The sequence below is a fragment of the Ambystoma mexicanum genome, chromosome 2q, assembly GCF_040938575.1.
Source record: "Ambystoma mexicanum isolate Mex_15411 chromosome 2q, UKY_AmexF1_1, whole genome shotgun sequence".
NCBI lineage: Eukaryota > Metazoa > Chordata > Amphibia > Caudata > Ambystomatidae > Ambystoma > Ambystoma mexicanum.
Genome location: NC_090924.1, coordinates 1,113,349,603 through 1,113,366,862, shown reverse-complemented (window position 1 = coordinate 1,113,366,862; position 17,260 = coordinate 1,113,349,603). Strand labels below are relative to the sequence as shown.

Below are 17,260 nucleotides of genomic sequence, written 5' to 3'. Positions count from 1 at the left end.
ACGGCTGCAGGGTAAGTGCTACCACGGCAGACATCGGCAGAAACCTCTGGAGCTGTTGTTATCCTCTGGTTCTTGGCCGAGGGGTCTGCCACGACAAAGGGGGCCTTGGGTGGCGATTTAAAGGGCCCACCAACCAACAGGAGCGCAGTGGGAGTAAGGGAGGAGGGCCAACAAACAAGGAAGCAACCGGGACAAAGGGAGGTGGTAGCGGGCACACATGTGCTGCAGCGCGAGAATTAAACTATTTCAAATGCACAACTTACTGTGCCACGGAGCACTTGTCCTCACCCCAGCACCAGAGAAGTTAGCGTTGCCTGATGATGGTGGGGATGGCCTGTGGCGATGTTGTTGTTATCCTCCTCTGTTCCCTTCCCCCTTAGTCTTGTGGCACCTGGAAACACTATTTGCTGTATAGGCGCCCTACAAATGTTCAATAAATAAATAGGTTACCTTACCAATATCAAGTAATGGCTGGCAGACGTAATAATGCCATAGGGCCTCATTCCGAGTATGGAGGTAATCATGGCGCTATTTGCGCCATGACTACCTCCCATACCGGTACCGAGTCCGCCCTGGTTCAATGGGGACTTACCGGTCTATTCCGACCTTTGCGGGACCGGTAAGTCCCCATTGAAAAAGCCACTCTCCATTCCCATTTGAGCCCCCATTGGGCTCAATGGGAAGGGGGAAAGCGCTAATAACGGTACCGCAAATTGCGGTACCGTTATTGGCACTGATTTCCCTTAGCGGGTCCCGTCCGTAACGCCGGGTAAAACCAGGCGTTAAGGAAGGGACCTACTAAGGGAACTCGTAGTAGGGCGCAAAGAGATAACTGGCACCAATGTTCTTAATGGTGCCCAGTATCCCTTTGCGCCCAACTCGTAATGAGGCCCATAGACTTGTAAGTTCATGGATACAGTGAAATCAAGAATTTCAACTATTCCTAGTGCTCCTATCTTACATTAGACCTGAAAGGACCAACTTAAGTACGTTGTACAATGTCATGTTTCAAATGAGAGGCCATAAGCATATCTGTCAATCTTTTGAGTTGACAATGAGTGTGAACCAAGAAGACTTCGACGCCTATGCATGAGAAATTGGATGGGCCATAACTCCCAATTGACATGCTTTTGGCGGGTGTAACCCCCCCAGGAAATCAGTTCTCTAACCCGCCAAGCCCTGTACACTTCCATTCATTTCAATGGGCCCTCACCTGCCCAAAATTACATTATCTGCCTTCTTTCAGCCATTTCAGCCATTTTTTCAGACCTCTTGCACACTCAGTTATCTCACTGTAGACGACTTTTTCAAACTCTTGCTCGCCTTTTTTCTCCCCCTACTCCTGATTATTTAATTAATTCTACTCTCTCAGCTTCTGAGTTTGCTTCATATTTCTCCTCTACGGTATCTTCCTTTTGCTCTGCCATTGAATCTTCTATCTTGCAAATAGCTCCTTCTCTCCTTACCTTACTTCCTAGGGAAACAATCAGATGTTTTACTCCAATCTCCAACGATGAGACCTCTCGTGTGCTGACCCGGGCTCATCCAACCACTTCCCCAATGGACTCCCTCCCATCAGCACCCATTTCTAAAGTCTACCCCTCTCTCGTTTCTTACCTTACAACTTTGTTTAATGCTTGTCCATCCACTTCAACCTTCCCTTCCCTATTCAAACATGCCTCCCTCATCCCAATCTTAAAGAAACGCTCTGCTGATCCGTCCCTTGCTTCCAATTTCTATCCTATTTCGCTCTTGCCCTGCCTTTTTAAAATCCTGGAACGAATTGCCTACTCTCAAGTTTCTCAAAGGCATCTTGCCGCTCCTCGCAAGACGGAGAGCAGGACCATTTTGAAGAGATAGGTTTTCATGGCCTTATGGAAGGCAAGATGGGATGCTGTGGCTCTGAGAGAAAGCGGGAGGGAGTCCAAAGACGTGACACTACTACTAAGAGTGACCGGCCACCAATTCGGCTATATTTGACCAAAGGGACAGGGAGGACACAGGCATCAGCAAAGCACAGAGCCCGGCCAGGAACATATGGTCGAAATGTAGCCACGATTCGTTCTTCTTCCCATTTTCTTCTTGCTGTCGCTCATCCTCCCTGTGCTCATTCTCGCTTTTGATAATTTTCCTTGCTTGCTCCTCTACAGTGGAATGATCTTCCTCCCTGTCACTTCGCTCTATTTCTCTATATTTTACATACCGAGACTCCCTAAGGTTTCACCTGCTCCATTCTGGTTAGCAATGTCAATGTAAATGCAGATGTTTTCAGTGTTTGCTTATTTTTATTTTCATTTTATTGTACTGTTCTGGCTTTATGTACAGTGTTATATAAAACACAGATAAATACAAATACAAATCTGTTTTGACCCACCTATTATGGGGCCCAGTGGTCATGGGCCCGGATGGTGGAGGGCCTTGTGGTAACGGCATACGGCATGGTGCGCTGCACCAGCACACGCTGAAATAATCCACACACAGCCGGAGTTAGTGCCATGACTGATTGCTGAGCAGGAAACTACTGGGCCCTTTATTGAGCCGACTTCTGCACGAGCCCAGGAAGGGCATTAGGTACAGCACTGACTAGGGGACTAAAGAGATCCATAGTTAAGGATTGAACGGTGAGTGAGCTGACTCAATGGCGAGTGACACCCACAAACAAGGGATGAATTGGCAGGTATGCATATGTTCATGATGACGCACCAAGCTTTTGTTTAAATAACTGTAGAAACAATCTGCAGCATTGACCAAAACACTGAAGTGATTTATGAAAAATAACAAGCAACAGAATTGTCCAAGACTGCAGTACTTTATGTAGGAGTAACAAGCTACATCATTGTCCAAAAGACTGTGGTACTTTATGTGCAGTAACACTCTACAGTATTGTTCAAAATGACTGCATTACAGTATACATCTTATTGCAGTTGGTAGAAGATTCATTTACGGCAAGATGATACTCAGGGGTCCTGCTTTGACAGGGTATTCAAAATGCCATTGTTTATCATGTGCAGCATCTAAAGATTGAAAAGAAAAGACAATTGTTTAATGAAATAGAGAACCCAAAACTCATGTTCTTAAAACAACATTTAAACCACAGTGCAATTAGGCAGTTTAAAAACCATGATGAACGTCCAATTTACTCACTTTCTAAACTAACCACCCGTACACTTTTGCTTCTCGGCCTTTTCTACAGTTAGCAGCGACACGAAATTCAGCACTTTTGAAGTACGAAATGGATAAACTGCACGAGAAACTGAGCGAATGTCCCAGTGTGCAGTGGCAGCGTGGCGCCTCTCGGTGCCATTCCTGGCAGCTGCGTTAGCGCTCTAGTGTCTGTGAGGGGACTCTGGGTAGTCAGAGCCCGGGCGGGTGGGCGTGTGTGTGTGTGTGCTGAAGTACAGAGCGGCGGGACACGTCATCAGGGACGCTGAACCCTCCTAGAGCAAACGCTTCCTGGGATGGGATTTCGGCTCTTGCCAGCTGCATCCAGTGGTGCGAGTACTGTACAATAGGCGGCAGCCGCAGCAACCATGGAGCGGAGGGGCAAGTACCGCGAGCCCGAGCAGCAACCTCTGATGGGCGGGAGCGTCTATGAGGAGGAGAACGAGAGGCTGACGGAGAGCCTACGGCTGAAAGCGAAAGCCTTGAAAACTGTGAGTGGCACCTCCAATTCTTGTGTAAACCATGCCATGCTGTCTATTCCCTTCAGAGTTACACTGGGAGACATCTGGATTTAGGACACCACAGTTCACCACAGGAAAGCCAACATCTGACTTTTGTTATGGTGAATGGAACGCATGCCTTTAAACACTACCAGTATAACCCATATGCAAAGAAACTCAATCAAATATAACTCTAAAGAAGAATGGCAAAGATTTTATGCAGAGAGCATTTGCGAAAGTGGAAAATATAGCACTGACAGGCCCAATATACATTGCTTCATGACCCTTTACCACTGAAGCCTCTTAACTTTCCTTCTCTGCAAGTGTATGCGTATGAAGTGCAGTTGCCACTGTGAGCAAAGTTTGCACTCTAGTACTCTTCTTAATCAACAACCTCTCAGTCCATGCACTGCCTTCTACTAAGCCCAGTGGCAAAGGAACAGGAGGTCCCATTACCAGTGTGAAGACAGGATCACGTGCAGTAAGAGCAAAGTACACAAACACTGGGACGACTCATTGGTAGGAAACGTGGCGGAGATTGGAAGAAAAGCCTCTCGACTTGGGTAACAATGTGGTGATAATCTATGCTGCACCAACGTCAAGTGGCGAATACCTCCTCTGCACGGGTGAGCATAAGCGATAATGGTTTGGCAGTCTTCAAAACCATTATTGGATACTGGAGGAGCCAATGGTAGTGTTTTAACGATGCAGTTGGTATCTACATTTAAACATTCAGACACTTTTTTGTTGCTAAAACATGCTTACTCTTAGTACGTACAATAACTAAGATTCTAGTGTTATGATATATGATATGATATGGCATTTGTAACGCGCCTATACACAAGTGTTTCAAGGCGCAAAGAGGCAGGGGGGAACAAGGGGAGAACAGACAACGATCCTACTAGGCCAGGTGTCATTCAGATCGCGCAAGTGCAAGGGGACTGGGAAAAGTGCAAAGGGAAGGGGAGAGTGGAAGTGCAGTACATGGTTAGTAGAATACAAGATAAATAATACGGCCAGCTGGTGGCAAGTGCAAGGTAAGTGCCGGGAGAAGGGGCTGTAGGATACAGAGACAGTCCCTTAGTGCAGGTAGGTAGTCCAGGGAAGAGTGGCAGGGCCAAGGACTGAGATCGGTGAGTGGCCAGTTGCAGATTCAGTGCAGGTTCAGTGATTTTAGCAGGGGAGAGAGGGAGAGAAAGCAGAGGCAAAGAGGAAGGTTTTGAGGTGCTCCCGGAACCAGAGATGGTTCTCAAGTTTCAGGAAGGCTGTTCCAGAGGGAGGCCCCTGCTGTGGAGAGAGATCTACCCCCAGCTCGTTGCTTGGAGAAGCGGCTGACCCTGAGGTAGTTGGAGGTGGATGAGCGAAGAGCTCGAGAAGGAAGATATTTAGGAAGAGAGAGTTGAAGGTATTTTGGCCCAAGGCCCCAGAAGGCCTTGTGGACAATGCAGAGGGTTTTGAACTTAATCCTCGCGGCCACTGGGAGCCAGTGTAGCGATTTCAGTCCTGGAGAGATACGGTCCCTGGGCTTGAGGCCAAGGACAAGTCTCGCAGGCCTGTTCTGGATGAGTTGCAAAGGGCGGAGAGTAGAGGCAGGAAGATTTAGATAGAGGCTGTTACAGTAGTCCAGCTTCGAGAGAACCAGGGCTCTGGAGACAGTGAGCTTCTGGGGGAAGGAGAGGAAAGGAAGGATACCTCTGAGGAGGTGTAGCTGGTAGTGTGACTTCTTAGAGACGTCAGATATGTGAGGAGAGAAAGAGAGTGTGGAGTCAAAGATGACCCCGAGGTTTTTTGCCTTGCAGGAAGAGGGCCAAGGGAGGCCGGCCAGAGAGCTGCAGGGAAGGAGGGAGTGGGTGTGCCGATAAGTAGAATCTCAGTCTTACTGGCATTAAGGCAGAGGTCCTTGGTGGCACACCATTCCTGGATAGCAGAAAGACCGTCGGAGATGAGGGAAGGGGAAGAGGAGGCCGAGGGTAGCCTGAAAATGAGCTGGGTATCATCCGCATAGCACTGAAAGTTGGGGCAGAGTGGCTATGCAGTGGACAAGGAGTGCTAGGTATTGGTTGAACAGCCAGGGAGAGAGGTTAGTCCCTTGGGGGTCACCACAGGTAGAGGAAAAGGTAGCATAGAGGAAGGACCCAAGTTGGACCTGGGAGAGTCGATTGGAGAGGAAGGAGGTCAGCCAAGCCAGAGCCTGACCAGTGATACGCAGGTTTTCACGGAGACGGTTGAGCAGGATGGTGTGGTTGACCGTGTCAAAGGCAGAAGAGAGGTCGAGCAAAATGAGAACACAAGGGGTGTTGGAGTCAAGGTTTGAGAGCAGGTCCTCACGGATGTTCAGGAGAGCAGTTTCCGTGCTTCTGGCAGCTCTGAAGCCAGACTGATGGTCATGAAGACTACCAACAGATTCAGCATGGAGATTAAGCTGGGAGATGGCCAGTTTCTCCAGGAGCTTGCCCAGGAAGGGAGTGATGGAGATTGGACGATAGTTAGCTGGGCAGGAGGGGTCGGAAGAGGGTTTCTTAAGAAGGGGGTGCACAAGGGAGTGCTTGAGGGGGGATGGGAAGACTCCAGAGGCGGAGTGATTGCAGAAGTCTGCCAGGGCAGGCGCCAGGGAGTCGATGTGGTCCTTGATGGTTTTGGAGGAACAGGGGTTGACCTGTTTTGACGAGACTTTCATAGATCGGACTTGTCTCGAAACCTCGTCAGCAGAAAAAAGGTGAAAGGCAGAGAAGGAGGGAGGAGGGATGGCTGCAGAAGGGCCAGAGGGAGAGCAGGGAATAGAGGAGGGGAGGTGATAGGAGGAGAGTGAGGACAGGATGTCCTGAGTTTTTGAAATGAAGTGAGAGGCCAGTGCCGTGCAGAGGGCCTGGAAGGGGACAGGAGAGGTGGAGACTGCAGCAGGGTTGGCCAGCTCCTTGCAGATTTTAAAGAGTTCAGCTGAATTGTTAGACGCCGCAGAGATGCGGGCTTGGATATGGGCTCTCTTCTTAGTGAGAACGGAGAGCCGATATTGCCTTTGGAGCAGGCGGCAGGCCAGTTTGTCAGAGGATGAACATGAAGCACGCCATTTCCTCTCTGCCACCCTGCACTTGCGTTTAAGGGTGACGAGATCCGAGTCGTACCAGGAGTTACATTTGGCTTTGGGCTTCAGGCGGATTCTCATGACGGGGGCAAGGATATCAAGGGTATCAGATATAGCAGAGTGGAGAGGCCTGTGTCAGGGTGGGAGTCAGCCGAAGGTGGGGGGGGGGGTGAGAAGGTGGAAGCGAAAGCCTCAACTGACACGCGCTTCATGGGTCGAATGACCGCGAAGGTGGGTGGCAGTGATGAGGGTGGCTTTGCCAGTGGGGTAGGGAAGGTGAGGTGGGAGGATAGGAGAAAGTGATCACTCCAGGAGAGAGGAGTGGAGAGAGGGACAGAGAGGGGAAGGTCAGAAGAGATCAGAGCATCAAGAGTGTGCCCTGCAGAATGGGTCAGCCCAGACGGGAGAATAGAGAGTGAGAGAGAGTCGCAGAGGTCGCGAAAGAGTCCATAGGGAGGACAGGAGGCATCAAGGTGGATATTGAAGTCTCCAAGAAGGAGGAGTTGAGTGGTTGAGGACAGGAGTGAGGAGAAGAGGTCAGCCTACTCAGAGAGGAAGGAGGAAATTTGACCAGGTGGCCGATAGATAGTAGCCACGGTAAGGGAATGGCTAGGAGAGAGAGAGAGAGCCGGCAGACAAGGCATTCAAAGGAGGAGTAGGTCTGCGTAGGGGTGACAGTGGCAGGAATCCACTCGGGGAAGATGAGGGCCACACCCACCCCCAGCACGGTTGGGCCTGGGCAAGGAGAGGATCTTGTAACTGTCAGGTAGGAGTGTGTCAAAGCTGGTGACAGAGCTGGCCGTGAACCATGTCTCAGTGAGACCGAGGATGTCAAGGTCCATTTCCTCAAGAAGGCGACAGATATCAGAGGAATGTTTGACGGTAGAGCGAGAGTTGAGAGTGGCAATGAGGAGAAGGTTGCCATCCTTAAAGGACTTCCGGGGAGGGGTACAGATCAGAGGTACTCCCTGAGGAGGTGAAGAGGAAGGAGCAAGAGAGAGGGCAGGGTGAGAGGGTGGAGGCAAGGTAGCCGAGGACAGAGAAGAGGGGACAGCAGGGGAGGAAAGGAAGTTGATGAGGCGCAGGAAGCGTCTATCAAAGAGGTGGAGGTTGGCCTGAGGGCCTTGGACCAAGACGGTCCCATTAGCGTAGACGTTAATGATGGCCTTAGAGGAGCGGAAGGGGGCCAAGAGGACATCCCAACGGGTGCCACCATTAATGGGAGAAGAGAAGGGAGAGGGCACAGAGACCATATGAAGGGTCCATTGGTCAGGGGAAGGCACGAAAAAAAGGATGTCAGTAAGAGTTTCCTTGGAGGAGGCACTGGTATAGGTTGATTATTACATTTTAACAGTCTACCAGTGTTTCATGGGAGCCTCTTCAGGACTGTTGTGATATTGGGCTTTGCTAAGAGACATGTCTTCCTCTTCCTTCTGGAAACCCCACATGTCTCATCCACCTAAATCTGGGGTGATGGGAGACACCAGTGCGCACCATGAACACAGCCCTAGAGAAGGGTCATGTTAGTTGCTGAGACTGCCTAATCCATTCCCACAGCGCTGATACACGAGTATCCTAGATCTCTGGCAGGTGGTGAGTGCCTTGAAGCTGACTGCAGTTCGAATCCCACTTCCTTCCACCTCACGCTTGCGTCCCAGATACTTAAATTGCCTGCTGCTCAGAGTCTGCATGGCATTCCCTGCGGTTTGATTACCAGTGAACTGACCAGAGCCTTTTTCTTTTGGTTATTGCTATATTATTGAGAAACATTAAATCGGATTCATTTTATACATCGTTCTAAAGTGCCCTAGAACGTTTTTAACTGTTAAGCGTCGATGCCTGCAAAATCACCCTCTTGGAGGACACTGAATGGGTCAAATTTCCCTGTGTTTGGTTCATAATCTGTGTAATTCCATTGATATTCCGGTAACAGAAATGATGGTGCAGACTACCCTATGTATTTTATTTTCCTTTTCATACATGCAGGGAAACAAGCTCTCTTGGTCACAAAGGGGCGTACAACAGTTAATATAGCAAATAAAAGGGAGGCAATGAGCCCCTTACAATGGGAACAGTTCGAGTGGCATGATGACCGGGTTTGAGAAGGGGCATATTGGACAGATAACAGGAACAATGTAATGGACAAAAATAGGGCAAGTGTCATTGGGTAGGTAGCCTAACCAGCTAAAATGAGTCATGACCTCAAACTATGAAGAACTTGTGTGGTGGGGAAAAAAGAGGAAAGAGTCTGGTTAACAGTGAGGGAAGCTGTAAGTAGTAAGGCTGAAAAGGTGACCCAAGAGGATAACTCGGAAGCGAGGAGGTGGGCTTTCAATTTGCTTTTGAATACATCAATGGACTGTGTTTCTAATTGCAGAGGAGAGTGGGTTCCAAGTAAGCAGAGCTTTCCTTGTGGCCAGTACTGCCTCCACATGCTCTCTGCTTCAGACTTGTTACAGTAATGTTACTACTCTACCGGCAGACCTGCGACTGAGGTGAGCCTGCTGAATAGATAGGCAACAGGGCAGTTCAGTTTGTTCCACAAGCTTAGTGTGGTTGACTGTTCAGGGGAGAATTGCGGTTTGAGAGAATATCTGTAACAGGGTTTAAACTCGCAAGGAGATGTAGGGATATTGGGCTCGATTGTGATCCAATTTAGACATTGATCTACAGGAATGCTTGAGTAATTCCATATTCTCTGCAGTACCTCTTTAGATGGTACAATGATTTTTCGCTCCAAAAAAGCAAGCTGGTGAAGATGCCGGAAGAAGAACAACATACAGAGGTCTCTTTGTTACTGAGGACAGATTATCTGTACCCGAGCAAACCCATTCAGCAGCTGTCCTAAACGGAATGGCAGAATTGCAAGCTCTGCCGAAACCATCATATATGAAGACCTGCCATGACCTTGCAATTGATTTCAACAAGAAAATAGAATCTTATCTGCTCAAGTATAATGAAACTCACTTAGTATTTGATAGGTACCTAGAAAATTCACTCACTCAATGCGAAGGAAAATAGCAGGAAAAACATCTATTGCGTAGTAGATCACAGATTCTACAAATATTGTTGAACGCTCCTATTGTATTCTAAAGCTGAGTTAACAGCTTACCTCTTAAAACAATTCTGCATGCACAGAGGATGAAAAGAAACCTGTTAGCCAGTTGGAGAAATGAAGCCAAGTCATCAGATGGAAATGATGTTGGAGACATTGAAAGCACAAATGACGAGGCAGAAACCAAAATAATTCTTCACTCCCTTCATGTATTACGTCATCTTGCTACTACCTTCCACATTTTTTCACCTGATACCATTGTTTTTTTTGTCCTTTCACTGTCATGGTCACTGTTCTCCCATCTGACAGCACGTTTGTCACAGGAGTTGGAAGTAATAGAAGATTTATAGATCTTAAACGTGTGTGCTCCTGCCTAGGGCCTAAAAAAAGTGCATGCATTACTCCTCGATTCCGACTCCAATGAGATGGGAAAGGGATGAGTGGAGAATTAAATCAATAACTGGATGTCTTCTTGTGAGCACAAGCCAGTAACATATTACATCTCGTAATAGATGGTGCATCTTGCACACACAAGTAGACTAGCTCTACTAGAAAGTAGAAGATGGCAGAGGGCAAATGTATTGAGCGTTTTTAAACCGGTCCTATAGGACGTATAGTGTTAATTTGGGGGGAATAGATGTGAATAAATGATACCCGTGGCGCTGAATAGTTGAGACTTTGTTAGTGCTAAGTCTGCACAACACATACACAATACAAATAACTTGAAGATTTAACTCATTCTGCAAACATCCAGTGACCTTTGACAGATTTGCCTTTCGGCTTTGTGAGCAAAATATACAATCTGTTGTTGATGCTACTTTGAATGTACATAATTCTTCATTGTACGCGTTTGTGGCTCTACCAAAAGTGTCTATACCTCTCCAAAGACGATGCAAAATAAACCCAAGAGCTCTGCATGTATGTTGTGCACAGCCATGGGCATGGTAGGCTACTGCTGCACACACATATACTAGAGACGGGTGCTTTCAACATATTTTTGCCTGATGCAAGGTTAACATTCATGTAAACTTTTTGAAATCCCCAACAATAGGACAGATAAGCATCAAACGGCTGTTTGTGAAATCCTCATTCAATGTACTACAACCCATTATTACAACTGTAAAATGGGCATTGTAACCCTAAGTACAATGTACTGTAAAACTTTCCTGACCTAATATACAATTTTATTAATCAACACAAAAATACATTTATTATTTAATTTGTACAAATTTCCATCAGGAACCACACAGTTCAGGATACAATTCACTAGAAAGAGTTAAACCTTTTGGTACTCCCCATTTCAAACACTAAAGCAGGGGTGCTTGCAGACATTTTCCAGGAGGCTGAAAAATGAGGCTTTTTTTCTTTTCTTTGTGTTAGGGAGAATTCTCTGTGAAGGCTAATTTCCCAAACCTAGTGAGTCCCCCAGCAGGTTTGCTGGATTTTTGGGGTTTATTTTTTTTCTCCTGCTAAGAGTGAGACTCTTTTTCTCCCACTCTTAGACATAATTTGAGGTATCCTTTGATTTTGTAATGTGTTTAATGGGCTATGGGGTCTTTTACTCCATAGGGTTTCATGTATTTTTGTTACGTGTGTTACACAGCACCCTCAGTGCAGTAACACAGGGGTGTCATATTGACCCCCAAACATAGACTCCATACCCTGGGACTGACTACTGTCTCCCAGGGCATGTAAAGTCACCATTGACTTTACTAGTCTTAAATCGGGAACAGAACCAGTACAAACCATCATATTGTGGAAGTACTGGTAGGGGTAATTAGATTGCCCCTGGGTCTGTTTTTCGAGGGGGCACAGTGCAGTCCCCCCTCGTCGAGTTTCTGGCTGGTGGCAGTGGTTACCACGTGAAATATTCCACCGGAATATTTCCCATGGGATTTTCCCATTCATTTTAAACGCACCACTTTTTGGTGCAATGTTAAAGATGCCGCCGGGTTAATTATTTAATATTTATTCCCTGGTTGGGTCTTTTTGCCAGGACTCGGTTTTAAAATGGCGTTTGTGTTCGCCTCTGTAACTCCAATCCAAGTCGAGCCCTTTGTTCCACTTTTTGGCGGGCTTCTCCACAGAAGCCTCCAAAAGTGGTGCCACTCTGTCTGGGTCTACAGGATGTGTGGGAGGGGGGTTTAGGCACCCTGGACTGAGTTGCCTCGGCAACTCAAGTCGCACTCTTGTATGATTGGCCCAGTGGTGAGCCGCCCGGCTCACCACTTAGCATGTTTGAGTGACAGCTAGGACTGATGAATGGGGGTTTTCTGCATAAAAGTAGGGCTTTGGGGACTGGAACTTCAGAAGTCGCCACAGGACCAAAGAATCCGAAGAGGACGAAGCTGAGCCGACCTGCAATGACGACACCACCGGTGGAGCCCGCTGGAGCTTTCTCACCATTTCAGGTACTGAGTCCCGCCTGGTCTCCCTTGCAACAGACTGTTCAAGGTGTCCCGTAAATCCTTGACTTTCTATCCTGGGGTGACTTGGGAACTACTAACTAACTTTTCCTGACTTGAGCCAACCCTTTTTGAACTCCTTGCAATGACTCTTTTAAAGTACTATTCAACTGTGTGATCTTGGACACATTCCGCCTTGCTCTCTTCAAGAGTGGGCATGGCCTATGACTTTCTTGCTCCTCAGTAGATTCTGCCTTTTCTGACTTGCTCTGGGTCTCCTAAAGTGTTGGTATTGTGTGTGTTCCTAATTCTGCCTTTTTCCCCTCCCTGTTTCTGCCTAACACTTTGAGAGCCTCGTTGATTTCTGGACTTTGCCAAACAACAAAGTCTACGTAAGAGAGTTGGAGGTAGTGCGGTCCTAGGCCCCAGAAAGCAGTGTTTACAATGCAGAGGGTCTTGAACTTGACCCGGGCCACTACTGGGAGCCAATGAAGGTATTTCGGAGCTGGAGAGATAAAATCCCTGGATTTGAGGCCAAGGACAAGTCTTGAAGTTCTGTTCTGGATAAGTTGTAGAGGCAGGAACATTTGGAAAGAGGCTGTTCAGTAGTCCAGCCTTGAGAGGACTAGAGCTCTGGGGAAGTGAGCTTCTGGGGAAAGTGAGGAAAGGAAGAATACCCCTGAGGGTGTGCCGCTGATAGTTTGACTTGAGAGTGTGAGAGAGATCCATCTCCATCCCCGATGAGGAGGATCTCTGTCTTAATGACATTAAGGCAGAGGCCATTGGCAGCACACCACTCCTGAATTGTGAAGAGGCAGTCCGGAATGAGAGGAGTAGTAGAGGCGGCCAAGGGGAGGCTGAAAGAGAGCTTGGTGGGAAGTGATGTAGTGGTCAAGAGGTGGCAGGAATATGGAAGAGAGGAAGGACCCTAGTTGGACCTGGGAGGGTTGGCCAGTGAGAAAGGAGGTCAGCCAGGCCAGGGCCTGATCAGTGATAACCTATCACAGAGGTGCTTGAGCAGGAAGGCATGGTTGACCATGTCAAAATCAGAAGAAAGATCGAGGAGAATGAGCATGGAAGGAAGGTTAGAATCTAGATTAGAGAGCAGGTCTTCATGGATGTTCAGGAGAGCAGTTTCTGTGCTTCTGGCCGCTCTGATGCCAGACTGATAGTCATGGAGGCAACCAACAGATTCAGTGTGAAGGATAAACTGGGAGAAGGCCAGGTTTTCCAAGACATTGCCCAGGAAAGGAGTGATAGAGATCGGACGATAGTTAGACGGAGAGGAAGGATCTGCGGAGGGCTTGATGCAACATGAAATTATTTAAATGCCCTTCATCGGCCTCTTCCAGGTAGCAATGTTTTTCTTGACTATAAGCACATGTGGTAATCTAAGACCCCCTCCTCTTGTCAGTTTACCATCATCCTAGGAGTTTGTTATAAAACATATACTGCCTCAATAGCCACCATAATGGGATCTACAATGATTCCACGCAGACCGATTTGAATCTAATCCCAGTTGCTTGGGTCCTATATAATTATTATTATTATTATTATTATTATATATATTTGGGCGCTGCAGGGAATCCTCTTTTCCTTTCTGCATCCTCTTTGCTCTCGAATCTATTCTCTCTCGTTCAACATACACATAAACATCATGACTGGAGAGCACCGGTGCATTGTTCGTGAACTGTCCATATTGTGCCCTCACCCATGTAACCGAATACTGCCACCTGTATGCTGTAACTCCACACCCTTCCTGTAAAAAATGTTTTTTAAACCATTTCCATTGTCCTTTTGAAAATAGTTTATGTACTGCAGTGGATCATGCTGCTACTGTACATTATTTTTAATGCACAAAGTGATTAATATTTCTTAGCATTACCTGATACATTTGGTATCTTTGATGCTCTCTTTTTCAACCTCTTACAATGTTGTAATAGAAATTGTTTTCCCTTTATTGAAGGGAAGTAATATGCTTTCAACGTCACCTCTTGGGTGGAGGGAAAAATGGGACCTATTCCAAGGCGCTTTTCCACCTTGTAAAGCAGCAGTGCTTTTCAAGGGAATGGTGCTCAGGATATAAACTCTCCCGGGCCTGCGTATATTGTGGACACTAAAATAGGCAGGATTTGTGTTCTCAACACACTGTAATGCGATTGGCGGTTCTCCTCCAATGAACTTTGGCTGCACTAGTGCCACGGGTTATGTTTTGAATCACATTAGTCAAATTAAAAATAGTAAGATATGGAAGCATGTAAAGTGCAATTGTATAGAGAGGTTTGTGAGTGCTCCTACGTGTAATGATTGAAAAAAACAAAGTGTTCCAAATTATGCTTTTTTTTAAAACCCTTTCGGACAGTAGCACTAACCAAAAACATGAGGGGATTTAAACAGAAAATAGCTAGATGTGGCAAACTTCACATAGACCTTTTGAGAAGTGTCTTTTAATTTAATGCAAGTTAATTGGCATTGTGCCAGTACCATGTATTTGAGGCATTGGCTGTTATTTGGGGGCTTTACTGTGGTATTTGAGAGGCACCTCTCGGTTCCTAATTTTTAAAAGGAAACTGAAGACCCTTGTGTTTGCATATTTTTGCAATGATTAGAGCTTTTTCTGTCACTCATTGGACCCATGGGTCTCACTGGCAGTGGCGCCAAGCGGCCCCTTGTGGCAAAAGAACACCTTAAAAAAACTCTGCACATAAGCTAACATTTGAGCTTGTGCTTAAATTATAACAGCAGCAAATGCACATGTGCGGGCTGCATCTTATATTTGGTTAATAATTATAATTACAGTTGTTCTTTTATAACGGATTTAATACCGGAGACCAGTTTCTAAGCGCAAGCCCTGGATTCAAACCTGTGTTGCCATGTGTGTCTTGCTTCCAAGACTAACACGTTGCCCCTTGCATGAGGTTTTAACTGGCATTTGAGGCTGCACTTGGCATAGAGTGGCAACACTTGGACATGTGAGGTAGAACATTTCATTTGGTGACTAATCTATGCATATGAGACCTATTTCTTTTTTCCCACTTTATTGAATTTTACAAACCATACAGCAGAAGTTGGTATTCATAAAACTATTCATGAATCTTATTGGTTCGTCCAAACCAGTATGACTGAATTACATCATTGTTTACAACCCAACGCCAACAAAACTGAAATGCTTAAAGGGTAAAATATGAATTAAACGCAAACACACATAGGTGTTTCAGAGGTTCTTGTCAGTGCTCCTAAATCGGCATAAAGGAACTCTGATCTAATGGGATATGCCAGAGTAATCATTCAACTGAACACATTGGATAAAGGGTCACCAGCAATCAAGATATTCAGAAATCTCATTCCCCATCATGGCTGTTATTTTTATCCATTGCTGCTGTATGCCAGATTCTTGCCCACCATTCTCGGGTATATGGGGCCCCATTTTGAATTCCAATGTGAGCTATCGCAAACAGTTCTGCCACCAGGAAGTGGGTTAAAAGCTTTGGTTATCTTATTTTAAAGGTTCTTATACTGCGCACTGTTGCCACCTGTGTGGTTTCTTGGCGCCCTGACGGATCTGTAAAGCAAATGGGAATGGGGTGAGTAGGATTGAGCAGGTGAAGAGAGCTGTGTAATGCTGTTGGCAGCTTCAGTTCGGTTGACGCCGTTCACTGAGCGTAGGTGCGTTTTTCTGTTGGTAGCCGCCATGAGCTGTTGGGCGAGACTATTTGTGGTTTGTTTGTTGTGGTGTTATGTTATGTTACTTAGCATTTATATAGCGCCTTATGTATCATTGGTATGATCTGAAAGCGCTGGTAGGTTGAACGCCCTCGGGAACCGTAGTTCATCTCAGTAGAGAGAGAGAGACATAAGGTGCGTGTGTGCACCGGATATGTGTTCAGCTGGTGTGGCACTTGCATAATAGCTGCTTCTTAGCGGTAGTTGTGGTGGTTGGGAGGTCCGTAATATGTGTTCATTCTGGAGGGTTGACACCCAGACTGATTTCTGGCTGCATTAGGTCTGAGGAGATGCTTAGGCTAGCAGTGGGTGGTCAGCTAGGTGTGTTTAATTAGGATGATGAGGAGGAGTAAGCAGCGGGTGTTAGTATGAGAACAGCTATACTGAATGTGTCTGAGTATCGCTGTGTTCTTGTTGAGTGGTGGTGTGTAGGAGAGAGTAAGCATGGTAGTGTGATATGGCGGTTTTCAGTAAGGTCATTCCGTCCACTCTATCCGTTCCGTCCACTCTATCCGTTCCGTCCACTTCCTCTGTTGCATCCACTTCCTCTGTTGCATCAGATTCATCCGTTACACTTACTGCATCCGTTTCATCCACTGCATTAGTTTCACCCATTGTATTAGTTTTGTTTGTTTCATCCACTTCATTCTTTTCATCCACTTCATTCGTTCTGTTCAGTTTATTCATTTTAAATTACACTGGCAGTTTTAGTTTACCATTTTTCTTGATCGGGTCTCGATGCTGCATTGTTATTTTTGATTCAGCAATGTTGGGTTCTTGTTTATTGTCGCTGTTTGTGGTAAGAGTCGATTTTTAGGGGAACAGCCATATTTCCAGTAATGATGTGGGGTGGAAGTGAGTTCCACAGGGTGGGGTCCGGGACTGAGAAAGATGATCCACCTAACCTGAGTTGGTTTTTGGTATCACTAGGTGGGCAGAGCTTAATCTTGGAGTGCGTGGTGGATGGTAGGGTCTTAGTTTGTCCTGAAGATATTGAGGTCCGGTTTTGTGCATTGCTCATTGATGCATAAGGTATTGAGAGTCACCCTTCGGCCTACCGGGAGCCAGTGCAGGGTTTTGAGAGCTGGGGAGGTGTGTCTTGGGCCAAGTGCTAGTAGGACGTTGGCTGCAGCCTGTTGTGTTCTTTGTAGTTTAATCAGGCGGTACACATGGACTCTGAGGTAGAGGCAGTTGGCATAGTCTGGTGAAGTGCGTGCGGCTTGTTGTGCTGTAGAGGTATGGTTGTGTTTCACTCATAGTTGGAGAGGTGTATGCAGAAGGGTGAGTTTTTTAGTAGGGTTGGTTAGTGGCAGTACCCTTTCCTACCCCCGCT

The 17,260-nt window shown here is 46.6% G+C and overlaps 1 protein-coding gene and 2 long non-coding RNA genes across 3 annotated transcripts in view; 2 read left to right on the top strand and 1 right to left on the bottom strand.

The window, feature by feature from the left end:
- Positions 1-2,790: 2,790 nt before the first annotated feature.
- LOC138569978 (uncharacterized) lies at positions 2,791-3,360 on the bottom strand. The gene is made up of 2 exons (XR_011303360.1): positions 3,145-3,360; positions 2,791-3,014 (listed from the first exon to the last, which is right to left on the bottom strand). It is a non-coding gene; the product is annotated as an uncharacterized lncRNA (long non-coding RNA).
- A 1-nt stretch (position 3,361) lies between these two features.
- BET1 (Bet1 golgi vesicular membrane trafficking protein) overlaps positions 3,362-17,260 on the top strand; it is a 143,319-nt gene continuing 129,420 nt past the window's right edge. The window contains exon 1 of the mRNA XM_069648473.1: positions 3,362-3,653. Coding sequence (XP_069504574.1) covers positions 3,531-3,653 — 123 coding nt within the window. The 5' untranslated portion in view covers positions 3,362-3,530. The remainder of the gene's footprint in view (positions 3,654-17,260) is intronic.
- Positions 3,660-17,260, top strand: part of LOC138569979 (uncharacterized) — a 103,679-nt gene continuing 90,078 nt past the window's right edge. Inside the window, exon 1 of the long non-coding RNA XR_011303361.1 lies at positions 3,660-4,288. This is a non-coding gene — a long non-coding RNA (uncharacterized lncRNA). The remainder of the gene's footprint in view (positions 4,289-17,260) is intronic.